Below are 23,214 nucleotides of genomic sequence, written 5' to 3'. Positions count from 1 at the left end.
CTCTCTTTATTAATAAAATAAATCTTCATTCAACTAGACAGTCTACTAATTTTATCATAATTCTGTAGGACTGTTCCATTGGAGCCAGTATTGTGGCATAGCAGGCAAAGCTGCTGCCTCCAGCACCAGCAACCCATAATGTTGCCAGCTCCCTGTTAATGGCCTGGGAAAAAGCAGGAGATGGCCAAGCATTTGGGCCCCTGCCACCCATGTGGAAGACCCAGAAGAAGCTCCTGTCTTTGGCCTAGCCCAGCCCTGACTGTGGCCACCATCTAGGAAGTGAACCAGTGGATGGAAGCTCTCTCCCTGTAATTCTTTCAAATACATAAATGGAGCTTTAAAATAAAATAAGAAAAAAAAGAAAAGAACTATTCTGTTAAGGCTTTAAAACTTTTATCATCAATGTTTTATATTTCTTGACAGAAGTCATCCTGCGTAGTTTTCCTTCAAGTCAAGTATCTCATGTGTAACAGTACTAGTAACCACCAGAATGGTAAAAGTGAAAGGCACCTAAGAGCAATAAAAACTTAATTCCCCTAGTTTTCAAGCACAGGTTTGAATTACAAATTACTATTTATGATGAAGTTGGCACCAGAGCCTAATCCTCCAACTCTTGGGTTCTTTGCACTACATGGGACTCATCAGCCTCTTTGAGAAACTGGAAGTTAAATGGACAATTTCAGATAAAGAAAACAAATTTGCATGTGGATATCCTGATACTTCTAAAAAGTACTTTTGGGGCTGGCACTGTGGTGTAGAGGGTAAAAGCCGCTGCCTGCAGTGCTGGCAACCCATATGGGCACCAGTTCAAGTCCCGTCTGCTCCACTTCCCATTCAGCTCTCTGCTATGGCCTGGGAAAGCAGTGGAGGATGGCTCAAGTCCTTGGGCCCCTGTACCTGCATGAGAGACCTGAAAGAAGCTCCTGGCTTCGGATGCGGCCAATTGGGGAGTGAACCACCGCATGGAAGACCTCTCTCTCTTCCTCTCTCTCTCTCTTTCTTTCTCTCTCTCTCTCTGTGTCTCTTTCTCTGTGTAACTCTTTAAAATAAATAAATAAATCTTTAAAAAAATAAAAAAGTACTTTTATAGTCAGAACTCTTGACGGGTCTTTTCCCCATAAACTCAAGAGATAAGTTTCCAAAACACTGCTGAGAACTAGAAATCACAATGAAGCACCTACCTGTCATATTTGGTTGTAATATTTTGAAGATATTGCTGATACCAGTTGAGAGAGAATTGGAGTAAAAATTCCTGAGACCTGTTGCACTGGCTTCCAAATGAATCTGCACTGATTCTATGAGGAAGGAGAAGCTAATGTTAGACTCCATAGGAGTAAAAGAGAACTTACGGCAAGGATAAAAATACTCTACAACTATACTATCCACGTAGCATTTAGCCACATGTGAGCAACTGAAATGTGGTTAATGTAACAAAAGGACTTAATTTTCTGGTTTACTGAATATTAATTAACTTACATTTATATATACATAAATGTAATATATATATATGTATTAGTAGCTCTTGGTGGATAGTATCTACATTCAGGATAATGCAGGTAAAAATATTTATACAAGGGTGGACATTTAGTTTAGCAGTTAAATTGGTGGTTAGAAAGCTCCCGGCTCTTGGCTTTTGACAACCAACCTCCCAGCCATTCCAGGCATTTGCAAAGTCTATCGGCAGACTGGGGCAGGCTATCTATCCATTTCTTTCTAAAATTTATAAAAAATTTTGTAAAAAACTTATACAAATTTCTCTATACTTGTTTAGATTAATCACATGTATCATAGATACCCATTCATTGATTTATCTGAAAGTTCTGATGGATTAGAAAGACTAATACAAGGGCAGACTTTGTGGTGCAGTTGGTTAAGATGTTGCCTGTGACGCCAGCACCCAACATGGGTACCTGTTTGAGTCCCAGCTGCTCCACTTTGAATCTAGTTCTCTGCTATTACCCTGGGAAAAGCAGCAGAAGATGGCTCAAGTGTTTGGGCCCCTACCACCCATGTGGGAGACCTGAATGAAGCTCATTACTCCTGTTTTTGGCACTGCCCAAGCCTGGCCATTGCAACCATCTGCAGAGTGAAACCAGCAGATAGAAGCTCTGTGTAATTTGTTCAAATAAATAAATAAATCTTGGGGCCAGCGCTGTGGCATAGTTGGTTAAGCCTGTGCCTGTGGCACTGGCACCCAACATGGGCACAAGTTAGTGTCCCGGCTACTCCTCTTCCAATCCAGCTCTCTGCAAATGGCCAGGGAAGGCAGTGGACGATGGCCCAAGTACTCACATAGGAGACCTTGAAGAAGCTCTTGGCTCCTGGCTTAGGATTGGTCCAACTCCGGCCATTGTGGCCATTTGGGTAGTCAACCAGTGGATGTCTCTCCCTCTCTCTACCTATAAATCTGCCTCTCAAATAAATAAATAAATCTTTAAAATAAATAAATAAGTAAATCTTAAAGGGGTGGGAGTGGGGCTACTGCAAACTGAACTACTTTATTCATCAATCTCTACAAACTATTAATTGTCCTATACTTTATAGGCCAGGCAGTGTTACTGTTGCCTTTTCCCCTCTATTAGAATGAAAAAAATGCAAGAAAATATGTGGGACCACTTGGAGCGGTGGTAACAAGATTAGAATCTTACATATCACATATGACATATTCCCCAGACAGAATGGTTATACAGCAGTAAAGCAAAAAAGTAGATGTTCGAAACTAAAATTCAACATAATTTTCACTTCCTTTTTGAATTGGTTACAAAAAAGTGGAGAGATTCTGAACGCCTTAATATTACATAGGAACAAAAGTTGATTTTGTGATACTTCTAAGGATAGGCTTGTTTCTTAACTTTTAAACAGCTATTTTAAAATAATGCTAGGTCACAAATTTCTTGCAAAGAAATGTCCCAGCTATAATCTTAACAGTGTAACCCCAAGATAAGATAGTTGCTGAGGCACTACAGGCTAAGTGTACGTAAGTTCCCTCATTGCTTCCCTTACTCACCAAGCCCCTGTGGTATGTTTTTGGCTAAATGATAAAGCCATTTAACTCTAAGCATCCAGTCCTGATTGGTTGCTCTTTCAATGAGCAATTTAACAGCCATGGCCAAAACATCCGGTTCATCAATCCAGTATGTATCCATTTCCACTGCATTGAACTTCAGGTTCTCAGGGCTGGAAGACTGCATAATTTTCTCTAAGTCTGGCAAGGTAAGAGGCTGACCCCTGAAATTCATTGGAATGGGCAAAGTGAGTACTAGAATAATATGTCACTTCACATTTCAAAGAACCTGAGAAAGTGATTTTACTCAAATTAGATTGAAGCGATAAAGGAGAAAAAATTGAGGCCCCACAAATGAAGACAACTACAACACAAACCCAATATATACCAAACAGCAATATTACAATGAACAATGAAATTATAACAGCTGAACAACTGGTCACATAATGTTCTAGGTATATACATGGTGTCCTATTGCCAGCAAAGTAAAAACAAGCCAAAAAACCAGAAAGCACAGAAACTGAAGGCCTGCTGACCTTGCCCAGCAGCTGGTTTTCAAGCTCAGCCTGTTGAGGCAATACACCAGGATCTGTCCATCACTTCGCACTGTAGAAAGGTGAGAATCTTCAGTAGCAAAGAGAGCTGAGGGCACAGAATCCGGCCACAATCCCATAGCAAGAATTGAGTTTCCCCAGGCTTCATGTGCTCTCAGAAAAGAAAGATGCTTCTCCAGTAAGGCATGCACAAGCTGGCAGGAGATAAACACACACAGAACATGGTACCAATATGAGCCTTATTTACCAGAACAATTAGCAATCAATCTAAGAATAGTTTTCTAGGGTCCACACGACTGTCTCCCAAAAACTCTGACACACTCTTCAAAGTACAACACCACAAATTGAATTACAGGTAGGTTTCAAAAAAGGAATACTGGGGGCTGGCATTGTGGTGCAGCGGGTTAACACCCTGGCCTGAAGCGCCGGCATCCCATATGGGCACCGGTTCTAGTCCTGGCTGCTCCACTTCCCATCCAGCTCTCTGCTATGGCCTGGGATAGCAGTGGAGGATGGCCCAAGTCCTTGGGCCCCTGTACCTGTGTGGGAGACCCAGAAAAAACTCCTGGCTCCTGGCTTTGGATCAGCGCAGTTCCAGCCGCTGAAGCCAATTGAGGAGTGAACCATCGGATGGAAGACCTCTCTCACCCTCTCTCTGCGTAACTCTTTCAAATAAAATAAATAAATAAAGGAAGGAAGGAAGGAAGGAAGGAAGGAAGGAAGGAAGGAAGGAAGGAAGGAAGGAAGGAAGGAAGGAAGGAATACTGACACTGAAGCTATTTTCCAGAAAAGTAACCAGGCCAGATCTCTATTAGAACAAAACCACAGTAGTCAACTGTTCCAGGTCATTAAAGTTGCCACCTACAAAAATCATTTTCATAACTGTAATGTAGGGTGTTACACCTGACAAGAGTATGAGAACACTTCAAAGTACCTTCTGATTTGCTGGGGAATGCTGTGAACGGACGTATACTGCCCAGCATGCTTCTGTAAAGGCTCTGACCAAACTCAGCCCACGCTGCAAGCCCTGGACAATGAGTATGGCTGACTGAATCAGAGCCGACAGAGACGATGTTGGAGAACCTACAAAGAAAAATTTACCATCTGTGAGCAACAGCTTCTTCAAAATCATTGATGAAAGTAGATAAATTCTGTCATCACATTAAACTTACTCAATCCACTCAGATATTTATTACCTATTTTCAAATCTCAGCTGTCTTGACCTGGACATGTTACTCAAATTCCCTAAGCCTTACCTGTAGAATGGAAACCTCTGCCTTGCATAGACTATTTGAAGATGAACAAGCAACAAGCATTGTACATAACACACCGTAGTCAACTACAGAATTTAATTTGTTCCTTTTTCTAAAGTTGAACATTTAGAAGTCACACCTATCTGTTTTAACTCAGTTTCCTCTTTATTACACCTGCAAGAAGCCAATGACAATCCTGGAGCTATGGTGGTGGCAAACATCATGAAACCTTCTGTTGGCCTCTGAGTGCAGGTATCAGAATTCCCTGGGGAGCATCTTCAAACTACTGAAACTCATTCACCTAACTCTGACTTGCTTAACCTTGATATCTACACTTGTAACAGGCTTTCCTGTTAATTTCTCTTTCTATATATACTAAATGTTAGAACCCTTAAATTAGCAGGACTGAAACTCTGCAGAAAACCCAAAGTGAACCACCTCACCTGTAACAGTGCTTCGGGTCTCTGTGTGCAGAGCCAAGAGGATGTCACACACACTGTCCCCCACCAACCCAAGACTGTGCAGCAGAACTTTTAAATCCAGGCTGTCTGGGATGCCCTCATCTCCTCCTGAAATGTAGATTTCAAGTCCACGATTCCTCATAGCTCTGGATATTTCTCCATGAACAGGATCCATCGAGAGAAAAAGTCTAGTAAAATGGCAATTCAAAAAGAATTATATAACAGTGTAATCAATGGTGTAGCTCACAACAGTGATGATTATGAGTGGCTCATCTTCAGGGAGCTCAGCAAGGCAGATCCCACCACCTCCCAGGGGGCTGCAGTCAGCTGCATTCCACCTTTGCCTTCCTAGCAGCATCAGTCCTGCACACCAGTATCTCTATTCCTGCTTTCCCATGTAACTATGTATCAGATATCCAGCGCAACTGTACTACTATCTGAAAATGTTAAAAATCCCATTGTCAACAGCTCCCAAATCAGGGGCAATACTAACTCATAATTCTAACTAATTTATAGAAGCAGAAAAGGGAGTAACGTATTCTCCTGAAAAGATTAGCTTCACATATCCAATGCCCATCAACACCTCCATCTACCCACCTGACATTTCACACACCTGTCTAAAACTGAACAATTTATTCCCTGCTCCTCTGCAAATATTCCCTTTCTCAGTAGATGGCTCTCCTTTTCACCCAATTATTCAACCACAAGACCATTAACAAGTACTGCCCCTCTTACCACTCAAGTCCACACTTATATCTGATCATTGTATCTTGTCTAGACCACTGCAAAAGGCTGGGGACTAGTCTCCTGGCTTCTCTACACCACCAACCCAGAGAAATCTCACCTCTCTTGTTTACTGCTGTGTCCTCATAGCCTACCAGTGCCAGGCAAATATTTGAGCCCCAATAAATATTTGTTAACTGAATTAATGAAGAGGTAAACCTCCTCATGGCTCAGCATATAAATACTATACACAAGGAGGTCCTACTACATGGTCACATCCATTGTCAGACACTTAGGCAGAAATATAAGAGACAGATTACCTGAAATTGGGATTTGGTGTTATGGTGGGAATAGCTCCATCTACCATTCCTCTTTCACTAACAGTGAGGACACCTCCAGGTTCAAGCAAAGCATTCAAACGATCCAGCACTGACGGGCTGCACAGACAGAATCCAAATGAACACAGTGACATGCTGCCTTGACTCTTCCTCACACAGGCACCAACTGCTTCGGACCCACTTCTTCCTTTCAGTAAGCACCACTTCCCCCATTAACAATTGTGGTCTCTTGCAAAAGCAGATTTCCACATTGAATCCGCTTCTCACTCCCCAAAGCATGTACCCAGTGATTTACAAACAGTCAGTACAGAAAATATTTGCTGACTTAATAAATGAAATTAAGCTAAATGATAGAAAGTTTCCTCAGCTATAGCCCTTTCTCTCTCCCTTTTCCCCTCCCCTACCTCCTAATATTATGAAATCCATTTGAAGGTAGCTAGATTTCTATTTCAAATACTCAGAATAAAAAAACAAAAAAGACTGCATAAAGAGAAACCCACTGTCTGACCTCCTACCAGCTTCTAGTACTGTAATTGACCTGTATAAGAACAGTAGCTTCATACTTGCTCTTTTCCTTACCATAGGATCAAAAGTGATCCCTTATTAAATTGTCATTATCACTGATGCACATTTTCTTCCCTGTATCAGATTTTGCATTAAGAAAGAGCCTAACAAAGGAAGATTTCCAATGTTAAATTAAAAGACCAGACGCAAAGGACATTGCTTAGAAAAGTAATCCAATTTTCTTAGCCTTCATTTCAGCTCAAAATTATACAGGACTAAAATCTTGCAGTTATCTAATAGTAAACTACCACTACTCACCACAGGAACAGTTTATAGAATATAGGTAAGCATGTACTTTAAGAAAAAGAGTGGACAAAGGGGCAGGTGTTTGGCACAGTGGTTAAAGGACCACCTGGGATATCCATATCCCAGATCAAAGTACCTGGATTTTCCTATCTCTGCTTCCAAGGCAGAAGGTGACGGATAATAGACTTGGGTCCCTGGGAAACCTAGATAGGATCCTAGGCTCTAGTTTTTTGCCTGGCCCAGCTCTTTGCTATTGCAACAATTTGGGGAATGAACCAGAGAAAAGAAAACCTATCTTGATCAATCCATCTATCCATCACTCATTTTCGCTCTACCTTTCAAATAAAATGAAAATAAATAAAAAATTTTTTAAAAAAAGCAGAAAAAAATATAGAGCTTCCACCTGGGTTTCTACTTTGACAGGATATCCCCAAATTTCAATCAGGCCCACTTGCGATGAAGCCCAAGATTCTCACTTGCAGAAGTTAACGTTGTCCATCAGGAGCCAGTCTCCAGACTTCAGGGCCTGCACCAACATGCTGTCCACCCATTCAAATGTGCCCTGGCTGCGGCCGCTGGCTGACTGTGTGAGTTTCACCCCAAAACTTCGGAAGTCTTCCACGAGTTTGGCAAACTCTGAAATGTCACAGACAAGATCAACACCTTCAGTATTTATTTCAAATCAAGACAATAAAAAAACACTTTAGAGGTTATTGAAAGAAAACTAGAAACCTCCGGTTCAACTTCTGAGGTTTGAAGACAGAATAAACACGAGGATTTCACAGGGGATGCTTCTGTTTAAGTTTGGGACAAAAACATACTTCTCAGTGGCTTTTTGAATTAATGGCTAGAAACTCCCAGGTTGACGCTAGCATGATTGAGAAGGCAAAAAATATTTGCTACAATTTCTAAAATGGCAGAAGGAAGAGGACATCTCCCACATAGTGTTGGATTTCTACTACTATATGAAAAAGAAATCAGATGGCACAGTGCAGTTAACGTTTGAAACTGGGTTTCCTTTATCATGCCCATATCATATAACTATGCTGGGGCCGGCGCTGTGGCGTAGTTGGTAAAGCCACCGCCTGCAGTGCGGCATCCCATATGGGCACCAGTTCAAGACCTGGCTGCTTATCTTCTGATCCAGCTCTCTGCTATGGCCTGGCAAAGCAGCAGAAGATGGCCCAAGACCTTGGGCCCCAGCAAGCATGTGGGAGTCCTAGAGGAAGCTCCTGGCTCTGGGCTTCGGATTGGTGCAGCTCCAGCCGTTGCAGCCAATTGGGGAGTAAACCATCAGAAGGAAGACCTCTCTCTCTCTGCCTCTACTTCTCTCTCTGTGTAACTCTTTCAAAGTAAATAAATAAATCCTAAAAAAAAAAATTATGGTAACAACTGGCATTTGCCAAGTGCTTTGTGGTTATTTGATCTTTTCCTGGAAATTATCATTGGGTCTTTAGTGTAAGAATTATTTTATGACCCCTTTTCATATCTCAAGGTGATATCCACTAGATTCCTGTTGTTGGCCATGAGGGACTACAAGATGCACACTTAACTTGCCACTGGTAACAACTAGAAACTGGCAAAAATATATGAAACAACTGCTTTTAGACATTTCACAATAGGCAGCACTGGACTGTGATACCTGTCAGACGGGGGAATAACCCATAACCAGCTAGAAATAAAGAATGAGAATCACAATGATGGTGATGATATTTTGTTATAGTGGATAAAGCCACTGCCTACAGCACTGGCATCCCATATGGGCACCTGTTCGTGTCCCAGCTGCTCCACTTCTTTTTCTTTTCTTTCTTTCTTTCTTTCTTTCTTTCTTTCTTTCTTTCTTTCTTTCTTAAGATTTATCCATTTTTTTGAGAGGCAGAGTGATAGACAGTTATAGACAGAGACCAGGAGACATGCAAAATGAACCATAAAGATTAGTAACCAATCTCTTTCTTGCTTGCTTTACATCAATTCTGAATATTCTATCCTAGCTTCATTTTACTTTTTTTTATGGTTCTGTTTTGTTTTGTTTTTAATTTGAAAGACAGAGTTAGGCAGTGAGAGGGAGACACACAAAGGTCTTTCCTCCACGGGTTCACTCCCCAAATGGCCACAACGGATGGATTTGCACAGATCTGAAGCCAGGAGCCAGGTGCCTCTCCCCAGTTTCCCACACAGATGCAGGGGCCCAACCATTAGGGCCATCATGGACTGCTTTCCCAGGCCATGGCAGAGCTGGACCAGAAGAGGGGCAGCCTGGACTAGAACCAGTGCCCATATGCTGGCTGGGAGATTAACCCACTGCACCCTTGTGCCGGCACCTCATTTTACTTTCAATGCCAATTATTCCCCAAGTTTTGATTGTTAATAATAATTAAATTAGTGTAAAGCAAATGCATGACATTTGCAAATATGTTACCTGCAAACGTACAATATGCACAATCTAAGTATCTGATGCACAGTTAAAACATACATACCTGCCTTGGAATAAGAGTTGATTTTATTGTTGAGTCGCTGCATGAGCAGTAACACTGCTTCCAGTTTACTGACAGTCTCCATCGTGACGCCTTTGCCACCTTCTCCAAGACATTTAGGCTTGTATGTCAGAAGGAAGTGACTCCAGGCTCGGAGTACGACTTCAGCATCATCAGCACTGATGAGAAGGCTGTCCCTTAACAGTGCCCTTACTGTGTCCTCTACCTTCTCTAGCAGCTGCTTCCAAGGTCGTCTAAGATCAACCTGCAATTTGCAGAGTATATAAACTTAGCCACTGGCCAGAGTCAGGAAAACATAGAAGATCCTCATTCAACTACAGGGTTTACTGTTTTGCCTGAAAATGTGAAGACAAACCATTACCTGTTCAAATCCACCCAGAAGCTCGGTGGTATCCACTGCGCTGTTCATAGCCATGATCTTTAATGGGTGACCAGTAAGGTGTGCAAGAAGCTGGACAAGACTGGTCTTGCCCACAGAGGCTGGCCCCACAAGAATGACCATCCAGCTCATCTGTACACACTTCATGATTGACTCCAGTGACTGGAATGACTGATGTAGGAGTGACAGGGGTCGGCGGGATGGGTGAGGAACATAGCTGCCCCGAGAAAGAACTGAGTAGCCCAGCTGAAAAGACACACCAGTGAGAATTTACAAACATGCCTGAGAGTGGGAGCCAGAAGAATCAACAGAAAATTATAAGTAGAAGATTATCCTAGTTTACTCACCTGAACGGCATAAGGAGTGATACGAAACAGCCTGGTCCCCAGATATGGGCTGGAATTTGAACCAAAGACATCCTTAAATACAGCAATGACCTAAAGAAAAATGATATCATTAAAGACAAAAAATCACTCCACAAATTCATCTTCTTTTTGTTAGATGTATTAACATTGAAAGGCGGATCTAGAGAGACAGGCGCGCGCGTGCGTACACACACACACACACACACACACACACACTTTCCAGCTGTTGATTCACTCCTCACATGCTACATTAGCATAGCTGGTGGAAAGGAGAGCAAAAGAGGCTCAATCAGCTACTCAACCTGCTGCGCCACAACATGGGCCGGACACCACCAGATTCTTATACAAACCTTTCAGAAGGAATACTTTGAAAAAAAAAACCACAATTTCCTTTGCATTTTTAGATATTATAAAAAGGAAGGGCTATATTCATTAAATTCTTTGCAATGGGCATAAATTTGAGTTCAAGAAAAGAACAGTCACATAATCCAAAACTACTGACACTCCAGTGAGGACACAAGATATTTTAAAATAAGATGAAAACCATGGCACATCTACAGACAAAAAAGGACTGTGCTTACATCTTTCAAGATATGAACTAAAAAGAGGGTAAAGAAGCTACTGGGTATCTTGTCTTCTCACCTCTGTGCTTGGCAAGATAATGAAGACATAGTTATTTATTACTAGGCCAAAGCATACTACATCTATATTGTGAGACCCCAGAGAGGGGAATGCTTAGCCCATTCCCTTAAATTCTAAATCACAAGCAGCTTCACAAACCTTGGTGTAATTAGCATGAGTATATACATTCTCTTCCTTAGGAAGAAATCAAATTGCATATGGAAAGAAATGTGGGTGATCCTGTGCCTGGCTGGGAGACTGCCTGCCTAGCCCATGCAGGAGGTTAAGAGGGTATGGCACACCATGTCTCCCAGGAAGGACCCTATGAACTGACTGCTGGCAGGTGGCAGGAGCTCCAGGCATATTTCCCCCACCCCCACTTCCTGTTGAAGGGCCTTGTAATTGCCAATCAGGTAAACAGATCCCAGGTGTGGCCCAGACCCATAAGAATCACCTGGAAGGCTACATAGGCTATGTGACCTTCAAGCTGATTGGAGAAGCATAACCATGCCAACGTCGGTATATCCTGTAGAATTAGTGTTGCCCTGAACTAGCTAACCCCCTCTGCCTGCCCGTTAAAGGTGTGCTTGGTTGTTAGTAAACGGACATGTTCACCGAAACTTGTCTCTAGTGCTTCTAGTCAAAGAACACTGTTGCCCCACCATCCCAAGAGTGCAGGCCTCGCAGAACTAGCCCACAAAGAAATTCAAACAGCAAGAGAGAAACCCACCTTTTCTTTGTCTTCTCGGGTTCTCATTCTTTCACCATAAACCAAAACCACATGCTGGCCAGGGTCATAACACCCAGGGGACTGGTCAACCAGCATCAACTGACACCAGCGGAAAAGGTCCCGGAGGTTGAATTCCCAGGGTCCTCCTTTTTGGCCCCATTTCTTCTCAACAGTCACTTCATGATCAATCTAGAAAGAAAATATCTTTGTTGGGAAACATATCCTGCTGCCAGATACTGCAATAAATGCTACCAGTGTTATACAAGTGGGTATATAATCCGAGACAGAAATCAACAGGCTTCATTCAAGACTTTTTCCCAAGTGAGATTTCCAAATGCCAGGAATACTCTGTAAGCATTGATAATGGTATTTGTAACACAGAAATGAATTACTGTACCCCTCAAATGAGTAGCTTCCTTCCATGAGAGATTCATAGAAATTTTAGTTAGATTATTAATTTGGTACAGCACCATGCTAAGAAAATATTGGGTAAAATATAGATAGGAGCCTTTCAGCCGGAGCCGCCATCTTCCAGTAATTCGCCAAGATGACAAACACAAAGGGAAAGAGGCGAGGTACCCGGTACATGTTCTCCAGGCCTTTCAGAAAACATGGAGTTGTTCCTTTGGCCACATACATGCGCATTTACAAGAAAGGTGACATTGTGGACATCAAGGGAATGGGTACTGTTCAAAAAGGAATGCCCCATAAATGTTACCATGGAAAAACTGGAAGAGTCTACAATGTTACTCAGCATGCTGTTGGCATTGTTGTAAACAAACAAGTGAAGGGCAAGATTCTTGCCAAGAGAATAAATGTGCGTATTGAACACATTAAGCACTCTAAGAGCCGAGATAGCTTCTTGAAACGTGTGAAGGAAAATGATCAGAAGAAGAAGGAAGCCAAAGAGAAGGGTACCTGGGTTCAACTAAAGCGTCAGCCTGCTCCACCCAGAGAAGCCCACATTGTCAGAACCAATGGAAAGGAGCCTGAGTTGCTGGAACCCATTCCTTATGAATTCATGGCATGATAAATGTAAGATAAATAAATAAGACCTAATTGAAAAAAAAAATATATAGATAGGAAAATAAAGAAAAATCAAAGCAAGTAGGTACTTACTTGGTTATTGAAAGCAACCATTTTCTTAACAATATGTTTGTCAATGGCTGGAAACAAAGTACTGGCAATGAACTCCATGTCAATTACTGTAAGCGGATCCACAAAAACCTTAAAAATTAAAAAACATGGAGAAATGTGATCATTTCTCCTTACAACACACTAGAAATGACCTCCATGTCTTGTTACCTGAAAACTTTAACAAGTAATTATGCTCAAGCAATAAATGCAATTTTGAATTACAGAAATTTCTTTCATTGTATTCTCAGGATAAAGAATCATAAAATCTTTGAAATATAAAACAGAGGCCTTCGTTTAAGCTCTACTCTAGTGAATTAAAAAAAAGAGAAAGACACATGCAATTTATCTTTTTTACTTTATTTTTCAAAAATTTCCTAGGTGTAAAAAATAATGGCTTCAAGATTCTGAATGGTAGATATGTAAGTATTAAATCTGAAAAATTCATTCAACTTTTCAGTATGTTTGAAAATGTTCGCAATAAAACATTTATTTATTTATTTATTTGAGAGGTAAAGTTACAGACAGCGAGAGGGAGAGACAGAGAGAAAGGTCTTCTTTCCATTGGTTCACTCCCCATTTGGCCGCAATGGCTGGAACTGCGCCGATCTGAAGCCAGGAGCCAGGTGTTTCTTCCTGGTCTCATGTGTGGGTGCAGCGGCCCAAACACTTAAGCCATCTCCTACTGCTTTCCCAGGTCTTAGGAAGACACACAGAGCTGGACTGGAAGAGGAGCAGCCAGGACTAGAAACTGCGCCCATATGGGATGCCAGTGCCACAGGTGGAGAAGTAACCTATTGTGCCACAGCGCTGGCCCCATAAAGCGTTCTTAAAAGATACCCAGCCAGGGCTGGTATTGTGGCATAACAGGTTAACCCACAGCCTGGGATGCAAGCATCCCATTTGTGTACAAGTTCGAGCCCTGGCTGCTCCACTTTGATCCATCTCTGCTAATGCACCTGAGAAAGCAGCACGTGGCCCAAGTCCGTGGACCCCAGCACCCATGTGGAGAGACCCACATGAAACTACTGGCTTTGGCCTGGCCCAGCACAGGCAGTTGTGGCCATTTGAGCAATGAGCCATTGGATAGAATCTCTCTCTCTCTCTCTCCCTGACTTCCAAAAATAAATAATTAAAACAAATTTTTTTTTATCAGCAAGGGAGAGGTACATTAAAGGCAAACAAATATCTAAAATATCTAGAGGTATTTCCAAGCCTCCAGATCACCCAAGCACTTAAAAAAGCTGTTAAATCAAGTAAACACAAGGCTGACACTGTGGCATAGCAGGTTAAGCTGCTGCCTATAGTGCTGGCATCCCATATGGGTGCTGGTTCGAGACCCGCTGCCCCACTTCCAACCCAGTTCTCTGCTATAGCCTGGGAAAGCAGTGGAAGATAGCCCAAGTCCTTGGGCCCCTGCAATGGTGTTGGAGACCCAGAGGAAGCTCCTGGCTTCTGGCTTCGGATTGGCACAGCTCTGGCCATTGCGGCCAATTAGGGAGTGAACCAGTGGATGGAAGACCTCTCTCTCTCTCCCTGCCTCTCTGTCTAACTCTGAGTTTCAAATAAATAAATCAACCTTTAAAAAATAAAGTTAAGCACATGAATATACAAACATCCCTTTAACAATAGAAATTAAAGCATAAGAAAAAAGGTATCAAATAATGATCGGCAGGGAATACTGGAGTTTTATCCATATCAGCTTGCTCTTTTCCTTCTCACATTTTAAATTTTTATTTTATTTTATTTTTTATTTATTTTTTATTTTTGATAGGCAGAGTGGACAGTGAGAGAGAGAGAGAGAGAAAGGTCTTCCTTTGCCGTTGGTTCACCCTCCAATGGCCGCTGCTGCAGCCGGCGCACCGCGCTGATCCGATGGCAGGAGCCAGGATCCAGGTGCTTTTCCTGGTCTCCCATGGGGTGCAGGGCCCAAGCACCTGGGCCATCCTCCACTGCACTCCCTGGCCATAGCAGAGAGCTGACCTGGAAGAGGGACAACCGGGACAGAATCCGGCGCCCCGACCGGGACTAGAACCCGGTGTGCCGGCGCCGCAAGGCGGAGGATTAGCCTATTGAGCCACGGTGCCGGCTCACATTTTAAATTAAAATGTATGAATTTCATTATAAAATTTCATTAACTGTTTTCACAGATCATATGGACTAGAAAAGGTCAACCACTTCATTGCTGAGAGCAGCAACAGAATCCTAAAGAGTATGGTGACCTTACTTTCTTCCAACTGATAAGAAAAATGCCCTCAGGGAGTAGGACAAGTGGTTCAAGCAAAAAGAGAAGTGATTAACAGGAATCAGTCACGTTAATATTCATCATATAAAGACAGGAAAAGAAGCCCATTAAACTGGTCCTCTCTCGTCGTCACAGTGAGTGCCCTAATACATGACAGCTATCTCATCAACCCCTGCCATTCTACATTTGTTTCTATGGCAACAGTAAGTCTTACCTGAGTAAATCTGTTAAGGAAAGACCTGGGCAAGCCCTTCCTACCACCTCCTTGTCTAAATGGATTTTGACACCCAAAAATCTTTGTCTTTTCATGCTGTACTTGAAATGTCATCCCCAATTCAGGTATGTAGATTTCTCCTCGATGGTCAAAACAAGCATTGAGTCCTTCCAATACAGACTGAGATGCCAGGTTAAGCTATTTTGGGGGAAAAGTAAACATATGTTTTATTATATATTTTATACAACTATAATAAAATAACAAGGTATAATATCTAGCTACATCACCTAGTGTTTATCTTAAGGAAAAAGTTCAATATTAGCAACCCTCTATTTCTCCAGCTGAGAGTTGGGGTTGACTTATATTCTCTTATTCATTAATTCATATATACAGTAAAAAGATTCTGGATGTATTATATACAAGCATATATCAATAATTTTTAAGTAAAGTGAACATTCAGAATGAATTTTATAAAGTGTTCTCTAAATTGTATCTATTTGTATACCTCTAATGGCCAAATCTGAAATAAGTAACTTAGAGACTTTCCAGTACACAGATATTTCATTTTCACACTAAGTTTTTAGAGGCTTAACACTAATTGCAGGGAATAGATAATGTTTGATAGTTCTTTACATACTTTCCCAGCTCAAATACTGAATGAAATCTCCAAATGGGCTCAACATCATGAAACTTTCACCAATAGTTCTGTAAACAAGAACAATTATAAGAGGTTCTTATACCAGAAAAGAGTTCAGTTCAGAACTCAAGAATGGGAAGCATGTATGGCGTTTAGGTAATGGGGAAAAAAATGTGAATCAATAAATTTCAGCTGTAATATTTATATAAGCAGTGTGGTGAACATATTCTTCTATGTATTCCCAAACAGAAAGCTGTTCTTAAAAAGTTGAGTTCTGGGGCCTGTGCTGTGGTTAGGCCACCACCTGCAGTGCCGGCATCCCATATAAGCAACGGTTCCAGTCCCAATGGTTCTACTTCTAATCCAGCTCCCTGCTAATCACCTGAGAAAGCAGTGGAAGATAGCCCAAGTCCCTGGGCCCCTGCCACCGACATGGAAACCCAGAAGCTCCAGGATTCAGGTTTCCACCTGGCCCAGCCCAAGTCACTGTGGGCTTTTGGGAGGTGAACAAGTAGATGGAAGATCTCTATGTCTCTCTCTCTAACTATGCCTTTTAAATTAATTTTTAATTTTTTTTCTTTTAAAATTAATTTATTTTTTAAGGATTAGAAATTTTCATATATACAACTTTAGGAATATAATTATTCTTCCCACTATACCTGCCCTCCCTCTCACACTCCCACAACCCCTCCACCTCCCTCTCCCCTTCCCAGTCCCATTCTCCATTAAGATTCATTTTCAATTAACTTCGTACACAGAAGATCAATTCTACACTAAGTAAAGATTTCAACAATTTACACAAACATGCACACAAAAAATGTAAGAGAACTAGTTTTATAGTTAACACATAATACAACTCATTTAGGACAGAGGTCCTGCATAGGGAGTTAGTGCACAGTGATTCCTATTTTTAATTTAACAATTAACACACTTATGTATGACATCAGTGACCACCTGAGACTCTTGACACAACCTGCCTAGGCTATGGAATCCACAAACTCCATCAGTATTTCGAGAAGGCCATAAGCAAAGTAGAAGTTTTCTCTTCCCTTTAGAGAAAAGTACATCCTTCTTTGATGGCCACTTCTTTCCAATGGGGTCTTACTCACAGAGATCCTTCATGTAGAACATTTTGTGCCATAGTGTCTTGGCTTTCCATGCCTGAAATGCATTCATGGGCCTTTCAGCCAGATTAGGAAGCCTTAAGGGGCTGATTCTGAGGTCAGTGTTACTTAAAGTGATTGTCATTCTATGAGTCTGCTGTGTTGGAACATTCTCTGCTTTTTAATTCTATCTATTATTATTACCAGACACTTGATCCTACTTATATAATCACTTTAACACTTAATCCTATCTATATGTTCACTTTATCATTTAATATGATCACTTCAACACTTAAGGTGGCATTTTTACCACCCAGCTTAATGGGATTTGGGGTCCCATGACAAGTTTTTAAATTGTACCCTTAGAAGTAAGTCCATAGGAATGTATGCAGAACTATACAGCTTTACAGTTACAAACTTCCTCCTCCCTTATTCCCACTCTTAATTTTTACTGAGGTCCATCCTCAACTGACTTTATACACAAATAATTAACTCTATGTTAAGTAAAGAGTTCAACAAATGAAGAAAAAAATGAAAAAACAAAATGTTCCTGGACAGTCAACACAAGGGCAGCTCAAGTCATCCCTTTTCTAAGTGTCAAGTTCACTTCTACAGATTCCGTTTTAGACACACTGTTAATTCTCACAAATCAGGGAGAACATATGATTTCTCCTTTTGGGACTGGTTTATTTCAGTAAGTATGATGTTTTCCAGATTCATCCATTTGGTTGTACACATCCATAGTGTACATATCCCATAATTTCTTTATCCAGTCTTTGCTAGATGGGCGTTTAGGTTGATTCCATGTCTTACCTATTGTGAATTCAATAAACATGGGAGTGCAGATAACTCTTTTATTTACTGATTTCATTTCCCTTGGGTAAATTTCCAGGAGTGGGATGGCTGGGTCATATGGTAGGTCTATATTCAGATTTTTGAGGTATCTCCATATTGTCTTCCATAGTAGCTTTTACATTCCCACCAACAGTGGATTAGGATACTTCTTCCCCGACATCCTCGCCAACATTTGGTGTTTGTTGATTTCTGTATGAAAGTCATTCTAACTAGAGTGAAAAGAATCCTCATTGTGGTTTTGATTTGCATTTCCCTGACAGCTAGTGATCCTGAATGTGTCTGTTGGCCATTTGGATTTCCTTTTGAAAAATGTCTGTTTAACCCCTTTGCCCTTCTCTTAACTGGGTTGTTTTGTTTTGTGGAGTTTTTTTTTTTTTTAATCTCTTTGTATATTGTTTATAAATCCTTTATCAGTTGCATAATTTGCAAATAATTTCTTCCATTCTGATGGCTGCCTCTTCATTTTCCTGAATGTTTTTTTTTGGTTTTTTTTTTTTTTTTTTTTTGCAGTACAGAAACTTCGCAATTTGATGTAATATCATTTATTAATTTTGGCTTTGACCGCCTGTGCCTCTGGGGTTTTTTCCAAGAACTCTTTGCCTGTGCCAATGTCTTGCAGGGTTTTCACAATGTTCTCTAATAATTTGATGGTATCGAGTCATAGATTCAGGTCTTTAATACATTTTGAGTGGATTTTTGTGTAAGGTGTAAGGTAGGGGTCTTGCTTCATACTTCTGCATGTGGAAATCCAGTTTTCCCAGCACCATTTGTTGAAGAGACTGTCCTTGCTCCAGGGATTGGTTTTAGCTCCCTGGTCAAATATAAGTTGGTTGTAGATGCTTGGATTGGCATTTCTATTCTGTTCCATTGGTCCATCCATTTGTTTTTGTATGAGTACCAGGCTGTTTTGTTTATAACTGCCTTGTAGTATGTCTTGAAATCTTGTTTTGTGATGCCTAAAACTTGCTTCTTGTTGTATAAGACTGCTTTAGCTATTCAAGGTTTCTTGTGTTTCCATATGAATTTCAGTACCATTTTTTCTTTATCTGAGAAGAATGTCTTTGGTATTTTGATTGGCATCACATTGAATCTGTAAATTGCTTTTGGAAGAATGCACAGTTTCATTATATTGATTCCTCCAATGGATGAACAAAAGATTTTTCCCTTTTTTTTTTGTATCTTCTTCTATTTCTTTAATGTTTTGTAATTCTCATCATAGAGATATCTGACATTCTTTGTTAAATTTATTCCAAGGTTTTTTTTTTTTTTTTTTTTTTTTTTTGCAGCTATTGTGAATGTGATTGATCTTAGAAGCTCAATTAGCCTTGTTATTTTCGGTGAATATAAAGGCTGTTAAATTTTGTGTATTGATTTTGATTTATATTTTACATCCTGCTACTTTACCAAAATCTTTTATGAGTCCCAACAGTCTCTTGTTGGAGTCTTTTGAATCCCACATATATATAAAATCATGTATTCTGCAAATAAGGATCATTTGACTTTCTCCTTCCCAATCTATAGCCCTTTGATTTCTTTTTCTTGCCTAATGGCTCTGGCTAAAACTTCCAGGACTATACTGAATAGCAATGGTAAGAGTGGGCATCCTGGTCTGGTACCAATCTTCAAAAAAAAAAAAAAAAAAAAAAAAAAAAAAGAGGAGGAGGACCAGGGGCCAACATTGTGGTGTAGCAGATTAAGATGCAACACCAGCATCCCATACAGGCACATGCTGGTTCAAGCCCTAGCTCCTCCACTTCAGATCCAGCTTCCTGCTAATGTGCGTTGGGACAGCAACAGAGAAAGGCCCTGTACCCACATGGGAGACATGGGAGAAGCTCCTGGCTCCTGGTTTCGGCCTGGCCCAGCAATAGCCATTATGGCCATTTGAAAAGTGAACCGGTGGATGGAAGACCTCTTTGTCTGTCTGTCTGTCTGTCTGTCTGTCTCTCTCTCTCTCTCTCTATATATATATATAACTTTGCCTTTCAAATAAATAAAAAAATCAATCTTAAAAAAAAAGTTCATTTCCAAATCAGAACTGTCTTGTGGGCCCTGAATGCATTTCCACTAAATAGGAGAATGAGCAGTAGCTTTCAGTATTAAAATTAGGCTTTCCTTTTGCCTGCCTAAGTATACTATGAGGCACCTTGTTTCAAAAACTCTGGAGAGAAAACCCCCCCTTTCCTTAATAGCTGCCCAAGAACAGCAGGAGGCAGCTCAGCAAATAATACTACAGCTCACTGATGCTCAGATACAGAGGGGACCAGATGTAGGGAACCTGCTGTGCCTGAGTCTGTTTCATCTATAAAGATTCCATTACTCTAATCATTTCAGCTCCACAAATCCTTCCAGCTTTTTTCTGAATTAACAATTTACATCCCAAACTGACCTGTTTTTATTCTCAAGCTGCTACAGACATTCAGTATTTACCATGCCTCACGGTATTTCTTCTCTGATTAATATGCACTGACAGCACTAATGATTTTCTCATCAATTTTGGATGTGATTTTGCATCTTTCCCCAGTCTCTCTGGGGTACTAAGAATGACTGGTTGATGCTACCGGAAAGCACCTCTGAAATAAATACAAACACAGCAGGCTTGCCAGAGATTGAAGAATAAACCAGTCAAGGAACAGGTTTTCTCTTTTAAACATGGGAGAGTTTGTGAGTTATACATAGAGGGGCTTCTCTTATTCTCAGAAGAAGCCACAGGAATTCCATTCATGAGGGACTGTGCCTTTCTTTACTAGCCATCATCATAATCATTCACTGAGACCTGGAAGAAGCAGAACTGCCCCTCACTTGTATGTCCCCATCCTGGACATGCTAGACAGGCCCTCACCTCATCCAACACAACCCAGTGGCCTGCCTTCAGAGCTGCCAACAGGGGGCCATCACGCCAGGCAAACTCTCCTCCCTTGCCACCTTCAACAGGGAGATCTGCTCCAAACAGGTCTGTGATGTCCTTTTAGAGAGGGAAGAAATGGAGAAAAGCCAACATTACTAAAAATAGAAAAATAACTAGAACCCCAGACCCTAAACCTGAGATGATAAACACTTGGGCTTCATGTATTATTCTTTCTCCTTATCCCCAAGATAAACCTAACCAATCCCTGCCCTCTTCCTGGAGCCCAAATGTGCCTGAAGCATCTTCTCATTGCAATGCTCTAAGTATCAATCAATCTGAGTTGGCGGCCTAGATTAATAGTTCTCAATCTTGGATGCTGGAAATTAATTGGTGAACTTAAAAAAAAAGGAAAAAAAAAAAAAACACTAATAACAATGCCTAGGCCTTGTTCCCAGACCTCACTACAAAAAGTGCATTTAATTTGCCACCTCTGCCCTGTATTTTCAAGGTTGTTTAAAAGTCACTTTATTTCTAGTATGCTTTTTCAAGAAGCAAAAAACCTAAGCAGAGTTATATTACAATAAATTAAAAAGTGGGTAATTCTCTCTGAAAAGAGGATTACAATAAATCACCTGAGAGAGAATACTACTCCAAGTGTCAGCTACTGATGAATCCAGAGCACAATTAGTTTGGAAAATCATATACCTGAAGTCTTTATCACATGAAATGTTTGAGGTACTAATAATAAATAGCCGTGTCTGATTACAAAAACTAGAAACAGATACAGACAATAACATCTATCCCTATCCCTATCCACTACAACATGATTAAGCTTACCGTCTGCTCTGATAAGTTGATTCGAACAAGAGTATTTCCTGAAGCCTTTGCTAATGCTCCCACCAAACTCGTCTTCCCAACACCAGGTGAGCCTTCCAGGAGAATGGGTTTGTTCAGTTTGGTAGCTCTTAAGAGCCTCTGGGCATTCATAGCTGTAGTGGCTGCACTAAGTGCATAATCAGCGATATTATTCCTAGGTAGGACAGGGCCTTAGGAGAGAAAAGCCAAGCCACATAAGCTCCGTTATGAACTCAAATGTACATATCAACTTCAGATTTTAAAAATCCATCCAATAGGTTGTCAGTCACTTAAGTACCATTAGTAGTGAAAATGTTTAGCCTCTATTTCTTATTCTGGGATCCATAAAATGTGGCACACTTTCATTAACTCTGCTTACTACACAGATTTCTCCATATCCTATAAACACATGTACCACGTACATAGGTATAATGGCAAACAAATAATTCTGTTCTCACAATCTACATTTCGAATTACTATAAACACTTGTACAATGTACCTTCATAACAGGTATTTTCCTAATAAGTTAGGCATAAAGGTCACACAGTTCCAATGTTTTCAAGCCACGAAGACAACTCAGGATATGTCATCCTTAACTCATAATGTAACTGAAGGACAGAAATAGCAGTCTTATAAGGACTTAACACTCTTAGAGGTTGTTTCCGGTACTTGAGTGTGGAAGTGTGGGGTTAGGAACACATCTATGTCCTCACCCTTGCAAACAAGGGCAGCATAGCTCCTACAACAGAGCATTAAATACTATGATGGTGGTTTAGGAAGCTATCTAGTGGTTAGATCATGAGGGACCATTGGGATGAATAGAGTACGTTTTAAGAGAAATCGAGATCTGAAGAGACGGAGAAAGGGGAAATGATCCATTTGGTCAGAGACCTAGGCTGGTTTTGTTCACCACTGAACGGCTGCATACTTCAGGCAATTAACAGTTATGAACATAGAGAAAAGAATAGAGAGGATCGGATGACCCTGCAATGGAAGCAATCACCTGAAAAACCAAGATCATCTCAGGAGACATCTTTTAATTTCCTTATTACAACACTTGGTAGAGGCAACTAAGTTGGAATGAGGATAAGGATTACAACTCAAATCGACCATCTCCTTGACCACTGGATTATCTATGACTGACTACTGGGTGACAAGGTAGAAGCCAGGGACAAAAGATGAATGACAGAATATCAGCCTTCTAGGGTTCACAAGCCTGTGTTTATAAAAGGCCATGAGGTTCATGTAGTCCACATACACTGGCTAAACAACTCTGTGTATGACACTTAAAGAGTTCACTGACAGTTTAAATGGGATTTAGAGCTTTATTATAGGAAATCTCTTGTTGTGGGCACCATTTAATAAACAAATAAATGCAATTTTAGAAGATAATCTCTTCAAAGGTTGAAGTCTGTATTTCCCCCTAACTACATACCAGCTATATACTTTGAATCATTTAATCATATTTCTTTCAAGTCAGATTCTAAACCAGATTAGCAAGTTCAAAAAAAACCACGAATGTGCCACATTAAGAATATGTCAAGATCTTTGATCTATAGAAAAACAATATTAATTTCTTAAAAATCACTC

The 23,214-nt window shown here is 40.7% G+C and overlaps 2 protein-coding genes across 2 annotated transcripts in view; one reads left to right on the top strand and one right to left on the bottom strand.

Annotated features, from left to right (window-relative positions):
* Positions 1 to 23,214, bottom strand: part of MDN1 (midasin AAA ATPase 1) — a 175,544-nt gene that overhangs the window by 63,391 nt on the left and 88,939 nt on the right. The window contains exons 36-50 of the mRNA XM_008263214.4: positions 21,607 to 21,815; positions 20,764 to 20,886; positions 15,327 to 15,524; positions 12,853 to 12,960; positions 11,734 to 11,922; positions 10,365 to 10,454; positions 10,000 to 10,263; positions 9,621 to 9,882; positions 7,620 to 7,779; positions 6,316 to 6,432; positions 5,255 to 5,460; positions 4,493 to 4,641; positions 3,541 to 3,752; positions 3,008 to 3,228; positions 1,182 to 1,295 (exon numbers count right to left, since the gene is read on the bottom strand). Of these exons, the coding sequence (XP_008261436.2) occupies positions 1,182 to 1,295; positions 3,008 to 3,228; positions 3,541 to 3,752; positions 4,493 to 4,641; positions 5,255 to 5,460; positions 6,316 to 6,432; positions 7,620 to 7,779; positions 9,621 to 9,882; positions 10,000 to 10,263; positions 10,365 to 10,454; positions 11,734 to 11,922; positions 12,853 to 12,960; positions 15,327 to 15,524; positions 20,764 to 20,886; positions 21,607 to 21,815 (2,622 nt within the window). The remainder of the gene's footprint in view (positions 1 to 1,181; positions 1,296 to 3,007; positions 3,229 to 3,540; positions 3,753 to 4,492; positions 4,642 to 5,254; positions 5,461 to 6,315; positions 6,433 to 7,619; positions 7,780 to 9,620; positions 9,883 to 9,999; positions 10,264 to 10,364; positions 10,455 to 11,733; positions 11,923 to 12,852; positions 12,961 to 15,326; positions 15,525 to 20,763; positions 20,887 to 21,606; positions 21,816 to 23,214) is intronic.
* Positions 12,246 to 12,799, top strand: LOC108177447 (large ribosomal subunit protein eL21-like). The gene has a single exon (XM_051855465.2). It carries the CDS (start codon positions 12,281 to 12,283, stop codon positions 12,761 to 12,763), a length of 483 nt encoding a protein of 160 aa, XP_051711425.1. The 5' UTR covers positions 12,246 to 12,280; the 3' UTR covers positions 12,764 to 12,799.

The sequence above is a fragment of the Oryctolagus cuniculus genome, chromosome 5 (assembly GCF_964237555.1).
Source record: "Oryctolagus cuniculus chromosome 5, mOryCun1.1, whole genome shotgun sequence".
NCBI lineage: Eukaryota > Metazoa > Chordata > Mammalia > Lagomorpha > Leporidae > Oryctolagus > Oryctolagus cuniculus.
This window is presented reverse-complemented; position numbering and strand designations above follow the sequence as displayed.